At 65.4% G+C, this 22,073-nt stretch overlaps 2 protein-coding genes across 7 annotated transcripts; one reads left to right on the top strand and one right to left on the bottom strand.

Moving 5' to 3' along the window:
* Positions 1–4,244: 4,244 nt before the first annotated feature.
* BMP15 (bone morphogenetic protein 15) lies at positions 4,245–5,852 on the bottom strand. Its single transcript, XM_037407764.1, has 2 exons — positions 5,534–5,852; positions 4,245–5,020 (listed from the first exon to the last, which is right to left on the bottom strand). Exons 1-2 carry the CDS (start codon positions 5,850–5,852, stop codon positions 4,245–4,247), a joined length of 1,095 nt encoding a protein of 364 aa, XP_037263661.1.
* A 3,305-nt stretch (positions 5,853–9,157) lies between these two features.
* SHROOM4 (shroom family member 4) lies at positions 9,158–21,525 on the top strand. 6 transcript variants are annotated; one of them, XM_037408383.1, is made up of 11 exons: positions 9,158–9,314; positions 12,694–12,845; positions 14,036–14,167; positions 14,706–16,692; positions 16,900–16,961; positions 17,373–17,972; positions 18,214–18,329; positions 18,483–18,636; positions 18,721–18,904; positions 19,518–19,790; positions 19,869–21,525. In XM_037408383.1, exons 1-11 carry the CDS (start codon positions 9,189–9,191, stop codon positions 20,136–20,138), a joined length of 4,056 nt encoding a protein of 1,351 aa, XP_037264280.1. In that variant the 5' UTR covers positions 9,158–9,188; the 3' UTR covers positions 20,139–21,525. The 6 variants fall into 6 exon arrangements, with proteins under 6 accessions (XP_037264280.1, XP_037264279.1, XP_037264278.1 ...); XM_037408382.1 differs by having other exon boundaries at positions 14,748–16,692; positions 18,214–18,636; XM_037408381.1 differs by having other exon boundaries at positions 17,406–17,972; positions 18,214–18,636.
* The last annotated feature ends 548 nt before the right edge of the window (positions 21,526–22,073 follow it).

Here is a 22,073-nt window from a genome sequence, read left to right as displayed (position 1 = left end):
ATGCACATTCACACACACACAGAGGTACACCAGCAGTGAGTGGATGTGGTGGGCTCCTGGGGACCCCAACATCCCTTGCCCTGGGGACACATATGGGCAGGTGGGGGCCAAGCAGGTGCTGCGACAGACTCAGCACCCATCGGGTGATAGGCAGGAGCCCACGGGTGCCACGTACCCCCCTGTGCCACCTTCAGGCACGTGTGGCCCTGGCACCTGTGTAACCTATCCTCACACAGGTGGGCAAGGGCAAGAAGCTGCTGGATGCGGGCAGGGAGGCAGTGGGTTTATTGCCTGCATAAAGCATCCAAAGAGGCTGAGCTGCACCATTGCCCTGGGGCCATGGGGGCACAGTCCTTCCCCCACGCAGCCCCATGGGGTGCATGTCTGCCAAGGAGTCCTGTTCAGGCAGTGAGCACACAGTAAACCCTAGTTTCTGGTGGTCCCAGTGCAGGGGGTGCTTTCCTGGGATTGCCAGTGTCTGTCAGCACTCATCCTGTGGTGGGGCACGGCGCCCAGCCCTGTGGGACAGAGCAGCCATGAGCATTGTGCCAGGGTCCCTGGAGCAGGGGCATCCCTGGGTCGGGGGGGTAAAGCTGGGCTCTGCTGGGACTCAGCCATAGGGCGTACCTAGGCTAGGGACAACGGGACTGGAGGACACGGGGATTGAGGTGCATGGGAGGTCCCTGTGCTGAGGGCAGCGGGGAGTGGTGTAGGGGTGGGAGGTCAGAGGATGCAGAACTCCCAAAGCTTAAGAGGCTGGTGGGGTTGGGGTACTTGTGGGGCCCCACAGCTGGGGATTTTGGGGTACATGGGGGGATCCCAGGGCTGGAGACACTGTGGGAATGGAGATAGGTGTGGGGTCCCATGGACATAGACTAGGCTGGGCAGGGGGTGATGCAGGTGGGACGGGCAGGGGTCCTTGCTCACCTGCAGGCCCTGGTGACGCACTTGAGGCTGTGCCAGCAGTGGGCACCCAGGGGTCTGCTGCCCACCATCCTCCAGAAGGGTGTCAGGCGTGGCAGCCAGGTGGCCACATGCCCTCCCACCTCCCGGGGCTCCCACAGCACCCAGAGGGGTGGATGGGGCAGGGAGGGGGGGGGTGAGCCCCTTGGCCCCCAGCGCCCACCCCCCATGCCCAAACCCACCCGGAGGGTGCTGGGGAGAAGCAAGAGGAGGGAGAGAAGCAGCACCAGGCCGGTGGCAGTGCATGGGTGGGCAGGGGAGGCCCTGCCACCTTGGCCAGTGCTCAGTGCAATAGCAGCTGAGGCTGCCATGGTACTGGCAACTCTGGCCGTCCCATGCCTCCACTGGGCACTGCTCCTGCCCGGTCATGGCCTTACACAAATATGGCCCCCACCCCATCTAGGGGCTGCCAGCATCTCTGCAGGGCACCTGTGAGGGAGGCATCTGGAGCCTGGGCATCACTGTCTGCCTTCTGCTACAGCTCCCAGCAGGGTGCCTAGGGCAGGGGGCAGCTGCGCTCCGCAGCTGGGTAAGCTCCACACCCTGTGCCCCTGCACCTTGCCCGGCCCAGATTTTCCCCAGCACTGCTAGGGCATGTGGGGCAGGTCACCTGCTCCCTGCCAGGTGTCATCCCAGAAGATGGGGCATATGAGGTGGCAGTGCCCACTTGGGATGGGTAGCAAGAAGGGTAGTGACTGGGGACCTGGTGGAGACAGAGCAAAGCCCCAGTGTGGGTTGGGGGCAGGAGAAGGGGCTTGGAGCAGGGCAAGAAGGGCCAGGGATATGCTGGCTGGCCTAGGGGAGAGCAGGGGGCCAGTGCAGCCCCAAGTACAGGCGGCAGCCCCACAGGCAAGACTCCTGCCAGAGCATGGGGTGGAGGCATGTCCTCAAAGGCAGGGCTCCTGGTGCTCTCCACAGGGCTGACGCCAATGGGGTGCCAGGCTGTGCTTGGGGGATTCACACAGCTGTGGGATCCATGGGAAGAGCCACCCCCCAAGGTGCACCAGGACACTGGGCTGGGGGCTCCGCACCCTTCACCCAGCTCTGCCCTGGCAGCCCCGGTGCTGGCACAGTGCCAGGGTCAGCCGAGGGACAGCAGCTTTTTCCCTGAACTGCTGCTCCTCTGTCCCTTTGGCAGTGTCTGCCCCACCACCAGTGCAGAGATCACACTGCTGGGGCAAACCCTTGGTCCCTGAGGGTATCCTAGGAAGGGGTCCAGCCCAACAGGCACAAGATCCCACCAGCACAGTGCATATGAGAGCACAGGGCTGGGACAGACAAACCCAAGTGCCCATCTGTCTCTGGGCTCCTGGCAGATCCGAGGGGGGGCACAGCAGTCTGGGGTGCAGGTCCCTGACAGGGCCAGCACTGAGCACTGGCACCCAGCGGTGCCCAGAGCTGGGACAGTGCCCAGCGCCTGCATCTTTCATCATCACTTGCCTGGATGAGTCGACACTACGTGCTTAATGATTGACAAGGGAAAAATCTTTCCCCTGGGGTCAGGTCCTCGAGATTCCAAAGAAGCTGAAGACAATCCCTTCCCCACAGTCTCCTGGCTAGAGATGGCCAGGATGTGGCCAGATAGGGACAAGGGATAGGAGAGGAGACTGGGGCTCTGCAGCTCCTCACACTGCCAGGACACAAGAGAAACTTTGGGGCTGGCAGCCCCCTGCCCCACAGCAAACACCCACAGGAGGGAGTAAGTGCTGAAACATGCCCACAGAGCTTGGACCAGCAATATTACATGGGACTGGAGGCCAAGCAAGGGATGAGACCCTGGAGAGAGCCATGAGATAAGGATGCAGAGGCAGTACCCAGCTGGTAATGCCACCAAGCACTGGGAACAAGGATTTCTGCTGCCACCTATGCCTGCCTCGCTGCTCAAAGAAGGGTAACTTTGCCCCAGCTTTACAAACACGGGGCATCATGCCCAGGAACAGGCAGGTTTGCCTCAGACACCTTCCTAAAATAGCCCTGGAAGCCAAATGCCCTGATACAGTAACAGATAGCCTGGGGAGACCCAGCTTATTGGCCCCCTGTGGTCCCCCAGGAGCTGCCCAATACAGAGGGATGTGAGGCATCTGATCCCCAGCCCCACTGAGGCAGCTGCCTGCAGCCACATCTGGTCCCCCCCACCCCAGGGCAGGTCTACACTGCAGAGGAGGCTCTTCTCACAGCTCCTGCTTGAACAAGCTGGGATTTACCTGCTTTCGCACAGCAGGAAGCAGCACCCACCCCTGCAGTGCAAGCACAAGGAGTGCTGCACAATGACACAGTCTGTACCAGCCTGTCCCAGGGGAGCAGGGGGAGCCTGCCGTACCCCAGAGACAGAGCAAGAGCAGGCCAAAATGGTCTTTAGCAAAATCCATCAATTTATTTATTTACAGTCAGCAATAAATAGAGGGAAGCCAGGTGGCAGGGGTGCTGGGAGTGGGACTGACCCCTCCAGGAACAGGCCAGGACACCAGCAGATCCCAAGGCCCATGGGACAGCAAGGGTACCAGAAAGCAGAGGGACACCATGACAAGGGTCTAGCCCCTGGGATAGGGTGAGACCCGAGCCCTGCTATAGGGCAAGCCCAGGAGTGGCAGCAGCAGCAGTGAATGGAGCCCAGCATAGGCAGCTGCCTGGCCTCTGGCACTGGGAGAGGAGCTGACAGCTCAGGTCCCTCCAGTTTTCACAGCCCCCCTAGAGCAAAACTGCAGGGGAGGAAAGGGTTTTCCCCCCTGCCAGCCCAATTCCCAGCCCAGTGAGATGCCACTGCAGCTAGGACTAGACAGGATGGGGTGCACGTGAGCTGGGAAGGAATCCCGCAGGCAGGGTTACACCAGATACAGACAGCACCAGCTTGGTGCCAAGCATGGGGACACCTGGACCCCTTGTCCTTCCAGCCCCAGCTCCACCAAGAGACACCCAGCCACCTAAGAACTTTGTGCTCCAGTCCAGGGACCCAGCTTATCTCTGGGAGCATTGGGCCAAGCCCTGCCTCCTGCCTGCCCACCCCCCCCAAAAAAAAAAATCCAACAGGCAGTGGCCATGGGGCTGCAGGAAGGACAGATGCCATGGGTCAACTGCCCCAGCACAGACTCCTGCCTTTAAAAACCTACAATTCACATAAAATTGCCATCGTAAAACCTTCCTGCAGAGCAGTGCCACACAGGGCTGGGGTGGCAGGGGGTGGGGGCAGTGAGCCTGCCCCAAGTGGAGCAAGACAAAACCCTGAAGTCCGGATCCAGCAGGCATAGGCAAAACCTGGGTGTGATATGCCCCGGCAGTGGGTGTTACCGGCAGGTGCAGGCCTCTGCAATCATGTTCTCATACTCCTTGTAGAGGATGCCACCGTCACGCTCAATCATGAGGACGCTGATGGGGCTGTAGCGGTAGGGGACACAGGAGGGCCAGGGCACGCTGGCATCCACCAGCTGATGGATGAAGCTCTGCACCACTGCATGGTTGGGCACGTGGTAGTCATAACGGAGCAGACGGGGACAGGCACCCTTACAGTAGCGTGGATTGTAGCGGTGGGGAGCAATGATCCAGTGGTCCCAGCCCAGCTGGGCAAAGCTGACGGGGAACGGGCGCAGGGAGCAGTCACTCTTCTTCTCTCCCTGCTCCCGCAGGTAGCCAGGCAGGTCATGGGCCAGTGTCCCCATGTCACGCCGGTGCCGACGGTTCTCCACTGCTGGAGGTGCCAGTCCAGCCTGTGTGTCATTGAGGTAGAGGAGGAGGAAGGGGTGGCTAGGTGCCACTGGGGCATCACGATCCCCCGCCCGGCCAGCACGCACACAGACATGCCGCAGCTCCAGGTTCCCCATGCTACCATTCCCTGGCACCAGGTAAGGGGTGACATCTGCTTCAGCCCAACCACGGCGAGGGTGGGCAGCAGGGCTGAGCAGCACCCCGGGTGCCTTGCTAGTGGCTGCCAGCTCCAAGGTGCAGAGCAGGTGACCATGGGCCAGCGGTAGGCTGGGCAGGTAGACTACAGTGGCTCGGAGGAGGTGCTCGGCTTCAGGTTGGCCCTCCAGGCGGTAGGTGAGGGGCTGCACATACCAGCGACCTGCAGGGAAGCAACAGCCAGTCCACCTTTAGGTTGACACAGGAAGCACTGTGCCAGCACAGCCCTCTCCCAGGGTGCTGCGGTGGCCCCACACAGGGCAGCTGAGCCCATGACAGCCAGGTGCCCCAACGGAAGGCAGGAGCCTTAGCAAACAGCAGCTGTGTGCCATGGCTCACTGCTGGGGTGGAGGGCAAAGAGTGGTTGGCGCAACTCCCATCCTCTGCACCATCACCACTGGCCTGACATAGCATCAGGCAGGATGGGATGGGGTGAGTGGCACACAGGGCCAGCGATGCACTTGCCCATCTCACCCCAGGGGCAGGGCAAGCCTGGCCCACCCACCAAGGGGGACCCCACAGCCAAGGGCAGCCCCGCAGTTCACAGGATGTGCCAGTCCTGGCCAGGACACTGAAGAGGGGAAGGAGGCAGGCAGAGACTCCCCTCAGGGCTCAAGTCCACCCCACTGGCTCTGCTAGGCCCCCACACTGCCCTTGCTGCCCAGCTGCTCCTTACCTGCCCAGGGCTGACGCTCATGGGAGTTGGCCTGGACCAGGCGGATGGTGTTAGTACCCAGGCTGCGGCCATGGCGCGGTCGCCCTTCACGATCAGCAGCACGCCAGTACAGGTTCAGCATGTAGCGCAGGGGCTGCCTGTTTGCTGGCCCAGCTCGCCAGCCCTGGCTGCCTGGTGCCCGCACTTGCAGGGCCTGCAGGAGGGGCAGGGGGGGGATGGCAGGCAGGGAGCCAAGGGGCAGTGGGGGCTGGTTTGCAGCCTGGGAAAGGGGCACAGCAAGGAGGAGGAGGAGGCTGGTGAAAGGATGGAGCAAAGCCATGATAAGTGTGAGGGTGGGTGGATGAGCACTACAAGGTGAGGCTGGCTGGCAACAAGATTAGGGGGAGCCTGGAGTCATACTTCTTTCCCCTGGAGAGGCAGACCTGGTTGTAGCCACTGCAGGATGCTGCCAGCTGCTATCAAGCCAGGACAGCCATGCCAGCTGCTTCAGCTCAGCACATGAACAGAAAAGTGGGGGGGCTCTGTATTCAAAAAGGAGCGCAAATTACGGACTAAAACCCAGACCAGGGGCCAAGCCAGCCAGACTGAAGCCTGGCTATGGGGGCTGTAGAAGTGCCAGGGTAGGGGGGTAGGGGAGAGGGGGGTGAAGTGGGGTGCGTGGGGAGGACCAGCTCACTCAGCCCACCTGCTCCTGACCAGCCTCCTCCTGCAGAGTAAGAGGCCCTAGCTCTCAGGGCCCTTTTAAAGGCATGGCCCCAATCGGGGTTTAAAGGGCCAGGAGCTCCCTTCATCCCAGGGGAGAATGGCTGGAGCCCAGCACTGCGCTCCACGATGGTGAGAACCCCTCTAGCTCCCCCCACCCCACGCAGACTCTCTGGCAGTGGGCTTGGCACCTTTGTGCCCATTGCTGCGAGCTGGCATGCATTGCCCAGAGCAGGCACAAAGCCTGAGGGTCTGCTCCCAGGCCAGCCCAGCAGCACAGCCAGGCTGCCCAGTAGCTTACTTAGCCCAGCTGAGGGATGGGCATCAAGCCTAGGGACCATGGCACTGAGGCCCACAGGTGGGCAGAGTGACCCAGACTCCAGTGTTGTGGAGCACAGGCGGGTCAGCCAGTGGTACCCATGCTGTGGGCACCACCATGCCTGCAGCTTTACTGGGCTTGGCTGTCCCAGCTCTGAGGTCTCTGCTCGCACTTGCCAAAGGTCGAGAATTTGCAAGGGTGATGCCCACCCTGTTGCTGGCATGGGTCATTTGAGGCATTGCCCTTACAGGGGACATTGCCCCCCAGCCCTGGTGCTGCTTCATGGTGCTTATTTGAGGCAGGCTCTATGGGCACACCACAGGGCAAGGTGTGGGCAGCTACAGTCCATGCCCCTGGCAGGGCACCTGGTACACTGCCCAGCCCCACAGGACGGTGCTGCTCTCCTGCTGGGCTGGAGAGGGTCAGGGGAGTTGATGCTCTGGTTGGGAACCACCGGTGTGGGCACAAGGACATGGGGGCAGCTGTGGCATGTATTGATGCCTGCCTTGCCCTGGGAGCTGCCCACCCTCCCCAGTGCCAGCTGGACACAGCAATAAGGTCTGGAAGGGCCGTAGCGGGGGAGGCCAGGGCAGGGAGGGATGTGGTGCTTAATGGGGTGTGGGGCCACACGTGAGCCAGGGTGCAGAGCCCTCACGCCTGGCCAGGCAGCCCTGGTTACTTATTTGAGAAAGGGCACAGCAGCAGCCAAGCCCACTGGAGTCTGGGAAAAGTCCCAGGCATGGCAGGCACTGGCAGTGAGTGGGGGGCACAACAAGGGGGGGGGGGGGGTTGGCAAGGCCAGTGGTGGACATGCCGAGGCCATGCAAAGGGGGGCCGTGTGTCACTGCTGGATGGGCTTCAGTGCCACAGTCTGAGGACCGCCCCACCCTGGTGCCCTGGGACCCCCCAGCCTGTGCAAGGACCGGGCTCATGGCCTGGCTGCCTGCCCCCAGGCTGGGCTGGGGTTTGAGGCAGGCACCGGTGGACAGGGCTGCCAAGAAAAACTCGAGGGACTCTTCCCGCGCCAGGGCTGGGCATACCCGGGGGTAGCTCGCCTGCCCCGTACAGCAAGCCCACCCTCCCGGGCCACAGCGCTGTGCCCGCCCAGCCTGCCGGCATCCGGGGGCCGCGGGCGTTGCTGGCAGGGCTGAGCTTTCCCGGCCGGCTGGGCTGTCTGCAAAGGAGATGAGTAAGAGCCGGGCCCCGGGCGGGAAGGGGAGGAGCGGGACTCCAGGGCTCCCCGGGGAACCAGCGCCGATCCACTTCCACCACTCCCAGCTGCTGCCCACTGCTGCTTTGCCCTGCCTCAGTTTCCCCAAAGGGGCACAGCAGCCCCTCCTGGACCTCGTGGGGGAAAGGCAGAGGTGAAGCACAGCCATGCTGCCACGCCTGCCTTGGGGCACCTGGCAGGCCAGGGTGGGGGCCGGAGTGGGCAGGCCAGACAGGAGCTGGCATCGCGTGCTCATCTGCAGGCAGCAGGGCTCAAGGCGCCAGCGTGATTGCTGGGGTGGGGTGCCATGGGGAGCCTTCTGCCCCAGGGAGCTGTGGTGGGTGCTGCATCACTTCGCTGCCACTCAAACAGGCACCTCTTGCACCTGTATGAGCACTGCCAGGCTGCTGGCCACACCATGCTGCTGGGCTGGGCTAGGCTGTGCCAAGCCATGCTGTGCCATGCCATGCCAGGCTGAGCTGTGCTGAGCTGGCCCTAATGGTGCTGGTCCCTGGAAGTACCATACTGTGCTGGGCGTAACTGGGTCACGCTGTGCTGAACCATCCCAGGCCAAGCTAAACCAGGCTGGGACATGCTGTGCCAAGCTGGACCATGCTTGTCTGTGTCAACCTGAGCTGAACTGCACTGAGCAAAATCAGACCAGGCTGAGTGGAGCCAAACCAGGTCAGGGCCCTGGCCGTGCCACGCTGTACTGATTTGAACCATACCAGCCCTGTGCTGGGCCACACTGAGCTGAGCCAAGCCGGAACACACCAGCCTAGCAGAGCTGCACAGCACAATGCCAGGGCTGAGCCATGCTGGGCCAGCCAGCCCATGCTGGCCCCCTTGCTATCCCATGCTGAACCAAATTGTACCAGGCTGAGCTGTGCTGTGCCAGTCCTCCATGTCACACCATGCTGGGCTAAGCTGGACTGAGTTGAACCATGCTGGCTGGGCTCTGCCAAGCTGAGCCAAGCAGCTCAGTGCAGGTCCCTGGGTCCAGCTGTGCAAGGCCAAGCTGAGCTGAACTAAGTAGCACAGTTCTGTGCTGTGCCATTGTGTGCTGAGCTGTGCCAAGCTGTGCCATGCGCTGTGCTGAGCTGTGCTATGGCTGTGCTGAAATGGGCTGAGCCAAGCCGTGCCAAGCGAGGCTGTGCCGTGCCATGCCATGCCGAGAAGTGCCATGCCGTGCCTTGCTGAGCCAAGCTGACCAGCGCTAAGCCGTGCCGTGCCTATCCGAGCCCAGCCGTTCCAGCTCAGCCGATCGCAGCCGTCCCCCCGCGCCTCATTGGCGGCGGCGGCGGAGCAGCCCCGGTGCCGGGCCGGCCCCGCCCCGTGCTCGGCCCCGCGCCGCTCAGCCCGGGCGGCGGGGGTGTCATTTCCTCCGCGGTGCGGGGCCGGGCCGCGATGGGGCAGTAGCTGCCATGGAGCGGGCCGAGGGCCGGCCCGGCGCCCCCCAGTACGTGCATGTGCAGCTGCAGGGGGGCGCGCCCTGGGGCTTCACGCTCCGCGGCGGGCTGGAGCATGGCGAGCCTCTCATCGTCTCCAAGGTAGGCGCCGCCGGACGCGGTCCCGCGTGGGCTCCGCGGCATCCCCCCCGCGAGGGGCCTCCGACCCGGGGCGGGGCGGGGCGGGGGAACACGACACCCGGTGCGCGGTGGCGATGGGGACACGGGGAGTCTCGGCCGTGGGTTCGCATGTCCCGGCGCGGCGGGGCCGTGGCAGGCTCCCGCACCCACGTCCCCCCGCGACCCGCCACGCCGAGCCGCGGGGGAGAGTGGGAGCGGGGACCGTGGGGGCCGAGGAGGCGGAGGGACAGCCCAGGCCCGGCGGCAGGAAGAAATTCCTCCGGCACATCCGTTGGGCTGGCGACGGGGGGGCCCCCCCCCGGTCCCGTTCCACGGGGCGCGGCCCCTCCCTTCACGTGCTCACCCGTGGGTGCCGCGCCCCCGGGCACCCCCGGGACCGGGCTCTGCGGGGACGTTGGAGGTCACGGTGGAGGGGACCGGAGTCCGTCCCGTTCCGGCACCCCCTAAGCGCTTGGGCAGGGCCGTGCCCGGGAGAGAGGGCTGGTGTCGGGGTGCGGTGCCGCGCCGGGGGGAGGCGCGGGGGTCCATCCCGCCCCCGCGAGCGGGGAGGGCGAGGGTGGGGCCCTTACGGCCGCAGCGTCCCGCCGCGCGGGGGTCACCGATGCCCGTGGCCCCGCCGGGGCATCGACCTCCTGGGACACCCGCTGGGACCCGAGCGGCAGCCGGGAGTGCGTCCCCCGCGCCGCGGAGCTCGGCCGAGACCTTGTCACCGGGCGGTTTGGCCGCCTCCCCGCCCGGTGCCACTGTCCTGCCGGGGCCAGGGTGCTGCCGGGCCGGGCTGTGCCGCGGCCCCGGGGCTGCCTCCCTGCCCCGAGCCGGGCTGGCTGCCCCCTCGGGCCCTCCACGCCCTGCGCCGGGACGCGGGGCAGCGCGGTCTGGCTGGGGGAGCTGGAAAAGTGACTCCGGTCCCTGCCCTGCGCCCTGGGGTGGCACCGGCGGCGGGCGGGAGCCAGAGCCCTGCCGGGGGCTGGGGGCTGGGGGCACTGCCCGCCCCCCCGACTCGCTACCGGGCCTCGGGGTGGGGGCTCCCGGTGGGTCCGCCGGCTGCTGGCGGAGGGGATAGGGGGGGCAGGGGATGCTCCCGACTGCCGCTGAGAATGGGGGGTGGATCCTTGCGGAACGGGGGTGCCGGCTCCCGCGCTCCCCCCCCGGTCGGGCCGCCGCCACCGCGTGTGCTCTGCAAACAAAGGGGGCTTGTTCCAGCGCTCTGTGCTTTCAAGGGAGGGTCCCCCGGGGCGCCCACTCCGCCGCCGCGGCCAGCCGAGGTGTGTGCGTGCTGGCCCGTGTGGGGAGGGCGCAGCCCCCACCGGCAGCACAGGGGCCCCCGCGCCGAAAAGGGGAAAGGGGTCCCGGCGCTAAGTGGGACAGTTTGGCCCCTGAGCCCGCTGCGGGCGGGATCCCTTCCTGCGGCAAGTCCCATGGCACGCTGGATTCTCTGTGGAGCTGCCAAGTGTCCCCCAGCACAGGCCCCCTCAGGCACGTTGGGAGCAAGGAGGGAGTTCTGTGTGGGGCAGGGTGGGCACAGCTCAGGAGCTGCCACGGCTGCTGTGCTTTCTAGGACAAGTCTCTCCTGGGGCAGGCAGATAATCCTGTGAGCCAGCCAGTGGCCACCATTAGGGCCCAGAGTGAACACCGGGGGTGATGTCAGGGAAGCACTCAGGGCTGGCCCAGCCAGGCAGGGCAGCAGGCAGCAGGGTTTGGCTGCCAGCGCTGAGTTTACTGGTGGTGAATGCAGAACAAGAGGCTGTTTGTGCCAGTTTTAGCTCCTGGTGAGCAATGCCAGGGCTGAGCTGTGTCTGTCCGTCCTGGCGTGTGTGGTGACCCAGACATGGGTGCAGACCCAGTGGTGTCCTGCACTGGAGGGGGACCTGTCACAGCTAACTCAGCCCTGTGGCCATGGCAGGTGGGACTGGGTGGGCGCTTGGCTGGGCAAAGGGCTGGGGTGAAGGTACAGCCTGCCCTGCCAGCCCGCACTGCTGGAGCAGCCCAGTGGTGGGCAGCAGCATGGCAGAGGTTAAGCCCAGGTGCTCCAGCCAGTGCCCTTGCAGGCAGCTGTGGACGCGGTGCCCAGGAAGGCATCCCCACAGCTGATTCTGGGGTGGGAGGGCAGCCTACCGGCACAGGTAGGCGTGTCAGGCTGTGCCCAGCCTGGGCAATGCATTGCAGTCCCCAGGTCCCTGAAAAAATGGGGAGTTGTGGGGTGCTGGGCACAGCTGTGCCAGGCAGAGCCATGGGGCAGTGCTACACTGGGCAGGACCGGGTGCCATGTTGCCCGTGGGCAGCAGGTTGCTCCTTGAGCCCCTGTCCAGCACCATGGCTGCGAAGGGGTGCCCAGGGCTGTGTGCCTGGTGGCCAGCCCACTGGGAAGGTGCAGGTGCCACCCTGCAGCAGGGCCTGGCTGCCGAGATGGCACCACAGGCATTGTAGGCAGAACATGTTTCTCTGCTGGACTGGACGTGGCAGGGCAGGGTGAGGAGCTCTGTCACAGGGCAGGCCAGCTTTGCCCGTCACCTTGCGGGCAGCTGTAGGGTCTGGCCAGGTCAAGCTCCACATCCACACTGGGCATGGGGACTTGCACCCCAGGTCCTGCCCCATGCACCTGCATACCCCATGCCACTGTCACCATGCAGCCCAGCAGCTGGGCTCGTTTGTCCTCCTTGCAGTGTGAGGGGCTAGGCACGGTGGTACCAGGCCATTGAGAGTGGCAGGATGGACAGAAATTTGTGTCAGCCCCAGACACTCTGCCTGTCCCAGCTGGGCACTGCTCACCCCAGGACTGCCCACACTGCACCTACCTGCTGGGGCAGAGGGGACTTGTTGGGACCCCCCAGTTCTGGCAGCGCTGTGTCGTCCACGCCATGGCAGTATGGGGTACCAGGCTTATTTTGGCTGTGGGTGGCAGGATGGGGTAGGCATGTGCCAGGGCCAGGCACAGCTCGGCACTTCCCCTGCTGTTGGCTTCACTGCGTGCACACAGCATGATGGCATCCTTCAGGCACTGAAATAACTGCGGGTGCCCAAGCAGGGCTGACGTGGGGCTGGGAGCAGCAGTGGGGGGCTGGCACCCGTGCTGGACAAAGAACCCTTGTGCTACCCCCGCCTGCGGGGGAATCTGCTGGGACAGGACATTTTTCTTCTCCCCCCGCTCCCTGATGCCCTTTCCTTGCTCAGAAATTCATGTGACTGGGGCAGGGGGGGAGCCTGGCGCTGCAGATCCCTCTGCAGTGCCTGGGGTGCAGGCACCCCTTTCTGAAGCCTTTTTCTCCCCTGGCACCACCACCCCCAGGGTGTTCTGGGGGCTGTATCCCCCCCCAACACCCCACCCCTCTTTGTTGCCCAGGTGGAGGATGGGGGCAAGGCTGCTCTGTCCCACCGGCTGCAGCCAGGCGATGAGCTGGTGAACATCAGCGGGACGCCACTATACGGGTCCCGCCAGGAGGCCCTGATCCTCATCAAGGGCTCCTACCGCACCCTGAAGATGATTGTCCGCAGGTTGGCTGCGCTGCGTGTTGGGGGGCGGGGGGGCGGAGGGTGGTGCCAAGGCCTGGGAGGCATCACCTGCCTGGGGCGCTGGTAGGAATCTGGCAGTGCCCCCGTCCCCAGCCTGGAGGTGCTCCGTGCTTTGGCGTAGGACTGAGTAGGGTAGTAACTGGGTAGGGGGCAGCCCCACCATGGCTGCCAGCACCCCTTGGTGGGCGGGACACCAGCCCAGGGTGCTGCCAGCAGAGCCAGGGCAGTGCGGCAGGCTCGCCACCCCCTTGCTAGGCGGTATCCTCAGAGTGTGGCCGCTCCTCTCCCTTCCTGCCTGCCTGCCTGCTGCCTGCCTGGGAAAGGAAGGAGAGGCAGGGCTGGGCTGTGCAGTTGTCCGTCCACCCCCCTGCCGACCCGCATCCACTCCCTTGGCTGCATCCCGACCGGGCTCCTGTTCCAGCGGTCCCTAGGGGTTGGGGCAGCGCAGGGCGCTGCCCACGGGACAAGGGGTGCCATGGGGCTGTGCTGGGGCTCAGCATCATCCATGGTGAGTCTGGGGGCTCCGGGCAGGGGGTGGGACCACTGTGCTAACCCCACTGCTCACCCCTGTCACCCAGCAGGTGTTGGGGCAGCGCTGGGCACTTGGCGGGTACAGGAGGTGGCATCTGCCCGTGTGTCTGTGCAGTGGCACTGGACGTCGCTGCTTGTGTGCGCTAGGGTGGCTGGAGACCCCCACAGCTGCTTTACACAGGGGGTGGGACAGGGCTTGGCACCTGGGGACCCCTCCCTGGGCACACAATGTGGCCAGATTGCTGCAGATGCTGAGGGACTGAGGAACAAGGGGGAAGGTCAGGCTTGTGCTGGGGACACAGATGTGGCCCCAGGGTCCTTGGCATGGCTGCCACGGATGGACCTTCACCCTGCCGTGGCATTGCCTCTGGGCTGTGCTGGGGCCATGTCCTCGGTCCGCTGCTGATGCTGGCAGTGGGGCTGCTGCAGGCAGGGGAGCCCCATCAGCGGTGGGGGGCAACCGTGGGATCCCACTGCCCAGCACTGGGTGCTGGCAGGGCTGGACGCTCCTCCCTGCCGTCCTCATCGAGCGGGTGCTGGCCTGGGGGGGACAGGAAGCCCCGTAGGAAGTGACTTCAGCCCTGGTTCCTCGGCCCAGCTTCCTCCCCATTCTTGTCCTCTCCTGCTGTTGCTCTTGGCAGGAGGAGCGTGCCCGTCCTCCGGCCCCATTCCTGGCATGTAGCCAAGCTCACCGAGAGCCGCCCCAACGCCCCTGCCATGCACTGCCTTGCTGATGCCTTCAGCCTCTCCTGGCCCTCGGGGTGTGATGTCAGGTGAGACCCCCTGACCAGCCCCCAGGGGCACCCATGGGACCGTACAAGGGGAGGGAGCTGGCAGGGCACCTACTTGGGTTGGGGCGGGAGGGGTGTGGGGTGTGCGCGTGCTTGCTTGCCCCGCACTGCTGTCAGGCATCACCCCGTGTCCTGTGCCTGTGCTGCCCTTTCCCCTGCCTGATGACTTGCTGGCTCCGGGCAGGAAGGGGCGGTGGCTCCATCGGAGTTGGCCAGGAGCTGCCGAGTCCCTGTGCCCCTGCTGCCGGTGTGGGCAGGGCCTGAGTGGCTGGAGCCACGCACACCCTGCGCCCCTGAGCCCATTCCCCCTGCCAGCACTGGGGCAGTCTTGGTGCTGCCCCCAAGCCCGGGGATGAAGGGCGGGCGAGGGCTGCACTGGCCTGTGCCCTCCCCATCCTGGGGGGTGTATGTGGTGGGAGGGCATTGGCTCCCTGGGATCTCTTGCCCACCAGAGGGGCTGGCAGGGATCAAGATGGGGGGTGGCGGGCACCCCTAACACCGGCATGGGGCCGGGTGGCAGCGAGCTGTCCCTGCAGTGGAACCCACTGTCCCGGCACTGCAGCACCGACCGGAGCAGCTCCATCGGGAGCATGGAGAGCCTGGACCAGCCTGGCCAGGCCTGCTATGAAGGCGACCCCTCACCCATTGACCAGGGCATCTACCACAGCAAGCGGGACTCAGCCTACAGCTCATTCTCCACCAGCTCCCTCACCTCTGACTGCACTCTCTCCCTCCGCCCTGAGGAGACCACCTCTGTCGACTCCAGCCTCCAAGGCTCCTGCAAGCCCCCCAACGGGCGCTACCTGACCACAGGGGCTGAGCCACCCACCAGCCAGCACCCCGAGGCCTGGAGGGTGCCTATGCCCCCCCAGCCCCCTGTCAGGAGGGACAGTCTGCGGGCAGCCCCAGCCGGCAGAGGGGACAGGCGCTGGGTGTCAGTGTCGGTGGACATGCTGCATGCCAAGGGTCGATGGATCTCTGACACCTTCCTCTGCCAGAGGGATAGGGAGGCAGAGGCAGCAGGTGGGAGGATGCCAGTGCCATACCCCATGAAGGACCGCCTCTCTGCCAATCAGTATTACACGCTGAGCTCCCACCCCAACCGATGCCCAGCCGAGCCACACCGGGGGGAGGGCACGGAGCCTGGTGACCAGCTGTACCTGGATGGCAGCATGCACCAGGTGCCGGATGCCATGGCAGCAGGTGACAACCTGCTGCTGTCCCCCCTCAAGGGCCATGCGCCACACCGGCACAGTGCTCCTGAGCAGCTGCTGGCCTCCCAGCTCCGCTCCCTCCAGGTGGGCTCCAGCAGCGGGCGAGCCTCACCGGCCCCCGATGGGCACCACTGGACCCTCTCCCCGCTGCACCCTGAGGGCAGCCGGCCAGGGACTGCGGTGGCTGCCCAGGACCCCCAGCTCTGCCCAGAGCCATGCTGCTGCCTGCCGCCCTGCCGCTGCTGCCCTGAGCTGCAGCGAGCCTGTGGGCAGGATGGGCAGGGGGCCAGCCCAGTGCGTGGTAGTGAGGGGCCGGCAGAGGAGGAGAGCCGGGCAGGGGGCCGGCGGGCTGGGGGCCCACCCCACCGCTCTGCTCAGATGCGCCGCCGCAGCGACCGCTTTGCCACCAGCCTGCGCAACGAGATCCAGCGGCGCAAGGCCCAGCTGCAGAAGAGCCGGGGTCCCGGTGCCCCGCCACCTGGTGAGGAGCCGGTGGAGGAGGCAGAGGAGCCCCCCGAGGGCAGCGTGCTGGTGGAGGGACCCCGTGCCCCAGCCAAGCGTCTCAGCCCTGCGCCAAGCGAGGATGGCAGGAACCCCAGCTGCTCGGAGGACCGGGGCATCCCCACCCCTGACCCACTGCCGGTTCCCAAAGGACCCTCATCCCCGGAGCGGGTGGTGCGGACGGGCGGGGGCCACTGGCGCTGGTCCTCAGAGCACAAGCTGCAGTTGCAGCGCTCGCCCAGTCCTGGTGAGCTGGAGGGCTACAGCCAGGGGCCTGCGGCCCCCAGCTCCCCGCCACGGGGCACCGATGAGGCCGTCCTCCTGCCCTTTGCCGACCGCCGCCGGTTCTTTGAGGAGAGTAGCCGGCCGGTGCCACCCCGGCACAGCAAGCCCTCGGCGTGTGATCCTGGTGCCTTCCAGCCCCACGGCCCCGAGCGCCGGGACATCCGCCACCTCTCCATGGACCAGACCTATGGCCCCCCATCACCCAGCCAGCCGGCCTCCACCGGCCTCTATGCTGAGTGCTGCCGGGAGCAGCCCCCCTGCTACAAGCCGCAGGGGAGGCCGGGCGAGCTGGAGTACCTGCGGGGCTTCTACCCCTGCGGGGTTCCCCTGTGCCCTGAGCCCTGCCGCTACTGTGGCAGGGACCTGTGCACCCCACCACTGCCGCGCAGCCACACCTGTCGCTGTCACCCCCAGCCCTGGGCACGCTGCCCCGACTGCTACTGTCCAGGCCCCCGCCCTGGGCGGGAGGAGAGTGACGCCTGGCCCCCCCGGAGAGCTTTTGCCACGGTGAGTGAGCCCCCCAGTACTGTGCTGGGGAGCAGCACCGGCACCACCCTGCACTCCCAGAGCATGACTGTGGGTTGGGGTGGGGGTGCTGTGACCACAGGGTGCCCTGCAGACCCCATGCATGCCTACTGTGCCTGGGGGTCAGGGGTTGCTGGAGAGGGGAATGCTGACCCCGCTTTCACACTCCCTCTCCTTCCAACCATGCAGGAGTTTCCTCCAGATGAGTGGGAACCACCGGCAATAACCAGGAAAGCCAGCCAATCCGTCAGGTGAGCCCATGCCAGCTGCCAGGACGTGCATGCCACTCGGTGGGGACCTCTGCTAGTGAGGCACAGGGACCACTGTGATTTGGGTGATGATGTACAAAGTGCCTCCCTTAATGCCCTGGCCGCAGCTGTGCTGTACCCTGAAAAGTGGGGGCGCGTGCCACCACGGGCAAGCAGGGCCTGGGGGTGTGAGGAGGTGCCCGTGGCGGGGGAGTCCCTCCATACCTGTCGCCAGGGGGCTAGGAGTGTCTCTGGGGGGCTGTATCCAGCACAGGGGCACTGGGAGAACCCAGGCTTTCCCCACTAGTGGGACTGGGTGACTCCAGCTGGTGAAACTGCGGCAGGGGTGGGCATGAGCTGCTGGGGGTGGGGGGTGACTATCCAGGGGGGATGGGTGCCCCTTTCTCTCCCCAGTGAGCTCTCCCACCACCAACTGGGCTTCCCAAGGCTTGGCCCCTTCCACCCGTGCTTTGAGAGCACCGAGCCGGAGTGGACACCCTGCTACCGGGCCACATCCACGCACGACCTCTCATGGGATGGTGACCGCCTGGCCTGCTCCCCCGAGAGTCCCCCGGATCCCCTGCACCGCCCACTGCGGGGCAGAGCCTTCTCTGAAAGCCACCTCAACTTGGAGCCTGCTAGCCCCCGGGGCCGCGACCAAAGGAACCTTCTCCGTGACAAGCTGGACCCCTCTGGCATCCCCAAAAAGAAGGGCCCCCCACCTCCCCGCCCGCCTCCCCCCAACTGGGAGAAGTACAGGCAACGCCGGATGTCCCAGCGCCTGCTGGATGGTTCTGGGCATGGCTCTGCCTTCACCGCTGCCCCTGTGCCAACCTACAGCATTGCTGAGGCTGTATGCGAGCGGACCCAGAGCCTCAGTGGGGAGCAGGGGGGCTGGTCCTGGGGGCATGCCGCTCGCTCCCCTGCCCCACCGGGTGCCTGGCCCCGACCTGAGCCCCCCAGGTCACTCCACAGGATGCCTGAGCCCGATGCTGGCAGTGCCGAGATTTGCAGGCAAGTGCCGCCATGACGTGGGGGTGGGAGCGGGGCTGTGGGCACAGCCTGGGCACGGGGTAGCTTTGGGGACATGTGGCCCTTCGAACCCTGTGTTGGAGCATCCTAATCCACCCCTTGGGGCAAGCTATGGGATTTTTTGGGGGCGGGGGTGTCCTTCCCTGGGGTGGGCATGGCCCTACATGTCCCCCATGGGTGGGCAGGGGAGCTGATGTGGGTGCCTCCACATGGGTGTTGGCAGGGTGGCAGGGGCTGGGGAGGAGCGGCCGAAGGTGAAGCGCCCTTGGGAGACGGAGGAGCAGCCCCAAAGTCTCAGCCGGAACCAGGAGCGGGGCTGGGCTGGCCCCCATGGTGTGGGTGAGTGCTCCCTGCCCCTGCATGGAGGCCCCAGCCCTGCCACCCCAGAGGCACCCAAGCCTGTCCCTGGCAAAGCAGAGGGGGTGAGCTGCCAGGGGGGCCGGCCCCAGCCCCACCATGTGGACTCGAAGGAACTGCTGTGGGATGTGGCAGGCAGGGACCGCTCCCTGGCTGGTATCCTGGCCCCCTCGGCCCCCCTCAGCACTGCCACCGAGGTGATGGGCGAGCTGCTGGTGGCGGGGGAGTGGCAGCCCCGGCGGGAGCATTTCCGGCGGGACTGGCACCTGGAGGCCCTGGCGCAGGACAGGTAGGGCTGGCGTGGGTGTACCGGGCACTGTGCTGAGGACAGGCGGTACCCCACTGCCACGGCGCTGAGCCCGTGTCCCTGCAGGCAGGGCTTCGAGCCCATCTCGCCGCCCCCTGGGAGCACTGCCAGCTCTGCATCCTACCCAGCATATTATGGCATGGCATCGGGCAAAGCTGAGCCGCTCAGCAAGGTAAAGGAGCTGCCGGAGGTGGAGAGAAGTTCAGAGGATGAGGAGGAAGAGGTGGACCATGAGCTGGTGGAAAAGAAGGTAAAGTGGGCACTGCTGGGGACGATGCCCTCGGGGTTTCCCACTGCAATCGCTGGGTGTTCTGGAGACCAGACACATTGCTGGATGCTCACAAGGAGTGGGGCATCGTTACTTCCTTGCGGGAACTAGGAGCATCACCAGATCCTCAGGGGAACCAGGGACATTGCTGGGTGCTTGCAGGGACCAGAAGCACTGCTGGATGCTCACAGGGGCTGGGACATTGCCAGGTGCTTGTGAAGACCGGGGGTGTTGGGTGCTTCTGGGACCTGGGAGCGTCACCAGCTGCTGCTGAGAACCAGGAGCATCCGCTCAGAGGAACTGGGGGCATTGCCAGATGCTCGCAGGGACAAAGGGCATTGCTCAAGTGTTTGCAGGGACTGGGACATTCCCGAGTGCTCACAGGGACCAGGAGTGGCGCTGGGTGCTTGCAGGGACTGGGGACATTGCTGTATGCTCACGGGGTCTGAGACACTGCCAGGTGCTTGCAGAGATCGGGGACATTGCCAGATGCTTGCGGGGCACAGTGCAGCATGGCACCCCTGCACCCAAGTGCCGGTCCCCAGGTCCCAACAGGGGGTGGCCCCAGTTGCCCCTGACCCCTTCCCTCTGGCAGCTGCAGCTGATTGAGAGCCTGAGCCGCAAGCTGGCCGTGCTGCAGGAGGCGCAGCGGGGGCTGCAGGAGGACATCAGCGCCAATGGGGCACTGGGTGAAGATGTGGCTGCCCGCCTGCAAGCCCTCTGCACCCCAGGGGAGTTTGACAAGTACCGCCTCTTCGTGGGCGACCTGGATAAGGTGGTCAATCTCCTGCTCTCCCTCTCGGGTCGCTTGGCCCGGGTGGAGGCTGCCCTGGGCAGCCTAGGGCCGCATGCCCCCACTGAGGACAAGGTGAGCACGGGGCAGGGGGGCACCTGTGGGGTGTCGGGGTGCGGGACCCTGTGCCATTGCTGCCCATCTTGCCCACAGGTGGCCCTGCGAGAGAAGCAGAGGCTGCTGGTGGCACAGCTGGAGGATGCCAAGGAGCTGAAGGAGCATGTGGGGCGGCGGGAGGAAGCGGTGGGTGCCATGGTGGCGCGATACCTGCCTGCTGAGCACCTCCAGGACTACCAGCACTTCGTCAAGATGAAGTCAGCCCTCATCACCGAGCAGCGGGAGCTGGAGGAGAAGATCAAGCTGGGCCAGGAGCAGCTCCGGTGCCTGCGTGAAAGCCTCGGCCAGGCCCCCAAGGGCTGCTAGCCCCCTGACCAGCCTCCCCCCAGGACCCTGACCATGGCCCCAGCTTGCTGGCCCCTCAAGGGCTCTCCTTGCACCTGTCTGTCTGTCCAGCCCCTGCCTTTTATTTATTTTTCCAGTTTACTGAGCAGGGGAGGGGGTGGTGCCCGCCAGGCACAGGCCAGGGCGGATCGTGCCACAGAGCTGCCCTGGGCTCTAACAGCCACCCAGCTCCCCGTGGCCCATGACGACCAGGGGGATGGATCTTGTCCCCCCCTCCCCGGGTCTTTCTGTGCCTGCAGGGGACCCTCTACCTTGCCCTGGACACCAGTGGCTATCCCGCAGCTGGTGCTGCACCGAGTGCCTTAAACACCCCCTGGCTGCCTCAGAGCATCCCCATGCAGCAGTGCCTGGAAGGGTTAAACCATTCTTGCACTCCATCATGTCTTATTTGTCTGTCATGTCTGTTTGTCCAGTTCTGTCTGTCTGTCCGATGGGAGCTGAAAGAATTTCGGCCCCGGGCATCCTTTTCCTCTCCATTGTGTCTGAAACAATGGCCCTGGTTAGCAGTTCTTTAACCCACTCCCGGCCGGCTGAGGAACTGCAGGGGGCCAGCGCCGGTGCTGGTGAGTGCTGTGCACCCCTCTACCGGGGGACACTGCGGTGCCCTGGCATGGTGCCCTGCCAGAGGAGGAGGTTCTGGGAGCAGTAGACCAGGGGCTGTGAGTGCCCCCTGCCACCAGTGCTGTGGGCACAGGGACCACCCAGCCTCATCTAGCCCTTGCCTCCAGCCTTTGCCCCAGCACTGGGAAGGATTAATAGAGGAAAAACCACCCTAAGGATGAAATGGGGTACCTGTCCCCTTCTTCTGTGCTGCAGCAGCCCCAAATAGCACTTAGACCTCACGCTGGGTCATCCCATCTGCCCTGCCGCTGCCTGTATGCCCCCATGGGCCGGGCAGGTGCCTTGCTGATTTTGCACAGGGGTTTCATGGAAGCGGCAGCAGCTGGGGGTGGGCCCCAGCCCCTTTAGGGGTGGCCATAGCTGGGCAGCCCAGCCCCAGGGTGCAGGCGGCACCCGTGCCTACCCACTTGGCACTGCAGCACACACACCCCGGTGTGGCTGCCCACGCCCCTGAGCCCGTTGAACACTATGCCCCACACCTACCTGGCCCTGCCCTGGGACAGTGCCTGGCAGGAATGGGGTCCCCCGCATGCCCCCCATCTCAGCCATGCCCTGTGCCTGCCCAGGAACACTGCTAGGACCAAAGACTGCACCCAGTGGTGGATATGCTGCTCTTGGGGGGACTGGCATCCCTTACTTAGTAGGTCACTGTGCTGGTGTCCGTGCCTTGCCGCGTGCCATTGTGCCTCTCTCACACTAAATGAGCAGCAGCAGCTGCACAACTGTTCCAACTTGTGTCTCGTGTGGTTTGTCCCTGCAGCCCCAGCCAGTGGCACTGGGGCTGGCCAGTGACTGCCAGAGGGGCAGATGCCCCAGCTAGACTGAGCCAGGTCCTGTCAAATGCTTGGGACCCAAATGCTCCCGTGGCACCACAGGCACCAGGGATTCAGCCATGGGCAGGGAGTCCTCTGCACTCAGTGCCACCAGGCTGGGTCAAGGCAGGGGACAGGGCCTGGACCCCTCCCCAGGGGCACATGGAGGCGGCACAGTGCTTGGGTGACAGTTGTAGCATTGTCCCTGGCACTCACAGTGACAGCATCACCTCCAGAGTTTTTGGGGTGGAATCAGGGCCGGGGGGGTGTCTAGTGGGGGTGGCAGTGCTCAGCGGGGTGGCACGATGCTGCTGCTGCTGAGCTGGCTCCAGGGTGCCCCAGTTCACCCCAGCACACCAGGGCAGCATGGGTGGGCATGGCTGCCGTCCCCTTGCTGGCAAAGCACCTTTCTCGGGGCCTCTGTGTGCCAGCCGGGCACCAGGGAGCAGGGCCTGGTGCCTCA

This window comes from Falco rusticolus, chromosome 14 (assembly GCF_015220075.1).
Source record: "Falco rusticolus isolate bFalRus1 chromosome 14, bFalRus1.pri, whole genome shotgun sequence".
Classification (NCBI taxonomy): Eukaryota; Metazoa; Chordata; class Aves; order Falconiformes; family Falconidae; genus Falco; species Falco rusticolus.
This window is presented reverse-complemented; position numbering and strand designations above follow the sequence as displayed.

What these genes read in the sequence shown, in the direction of transcription:
- BMP15 (XM_037407764.1), bottom strand. Translation starts at nt 5,852, where the DNA reads ATGGCTTTGCTCCATCCTTTCACCAGCCTCCTCCTCCTCCTTGCTGTG. An exon ending in TGAGCGTCAGCCCTGGGCAG is followed by an intron (nt 5,021 to 5,533) that starts GTAAGGAGCAGC and finishes GCTTCCCTGCAG; the next exon opens with GTCGCTGGTATGTGCAGCCC.
- SHROOM4 (XM_037408380.1), top strand. Translation starts at nt 9,189, where the DNA reads ATGGAGCGGGCCGAGGGCCGGCCCGGCGCCCCCCAGTACGTGCATGTG. An exon ending in CCCGGAGAGCTTTTGCCACG is followed by an intron (nt 16,693 to 16,899) that starts GTGAGTGAGCCC and finishes CCAACCATGCAG; the next exon opens with GAGTTTCCTCCAGATGAGTG. An exon ending in AAAGCCAGCCAATCCGTCAG is followed by an intron (nt 16,962 to 17,372) that starts GTGAGCCCATGC and finishes TTCTCTCCCCAG; the next exon opens with TGAGCTCTCCCACCACCAAC.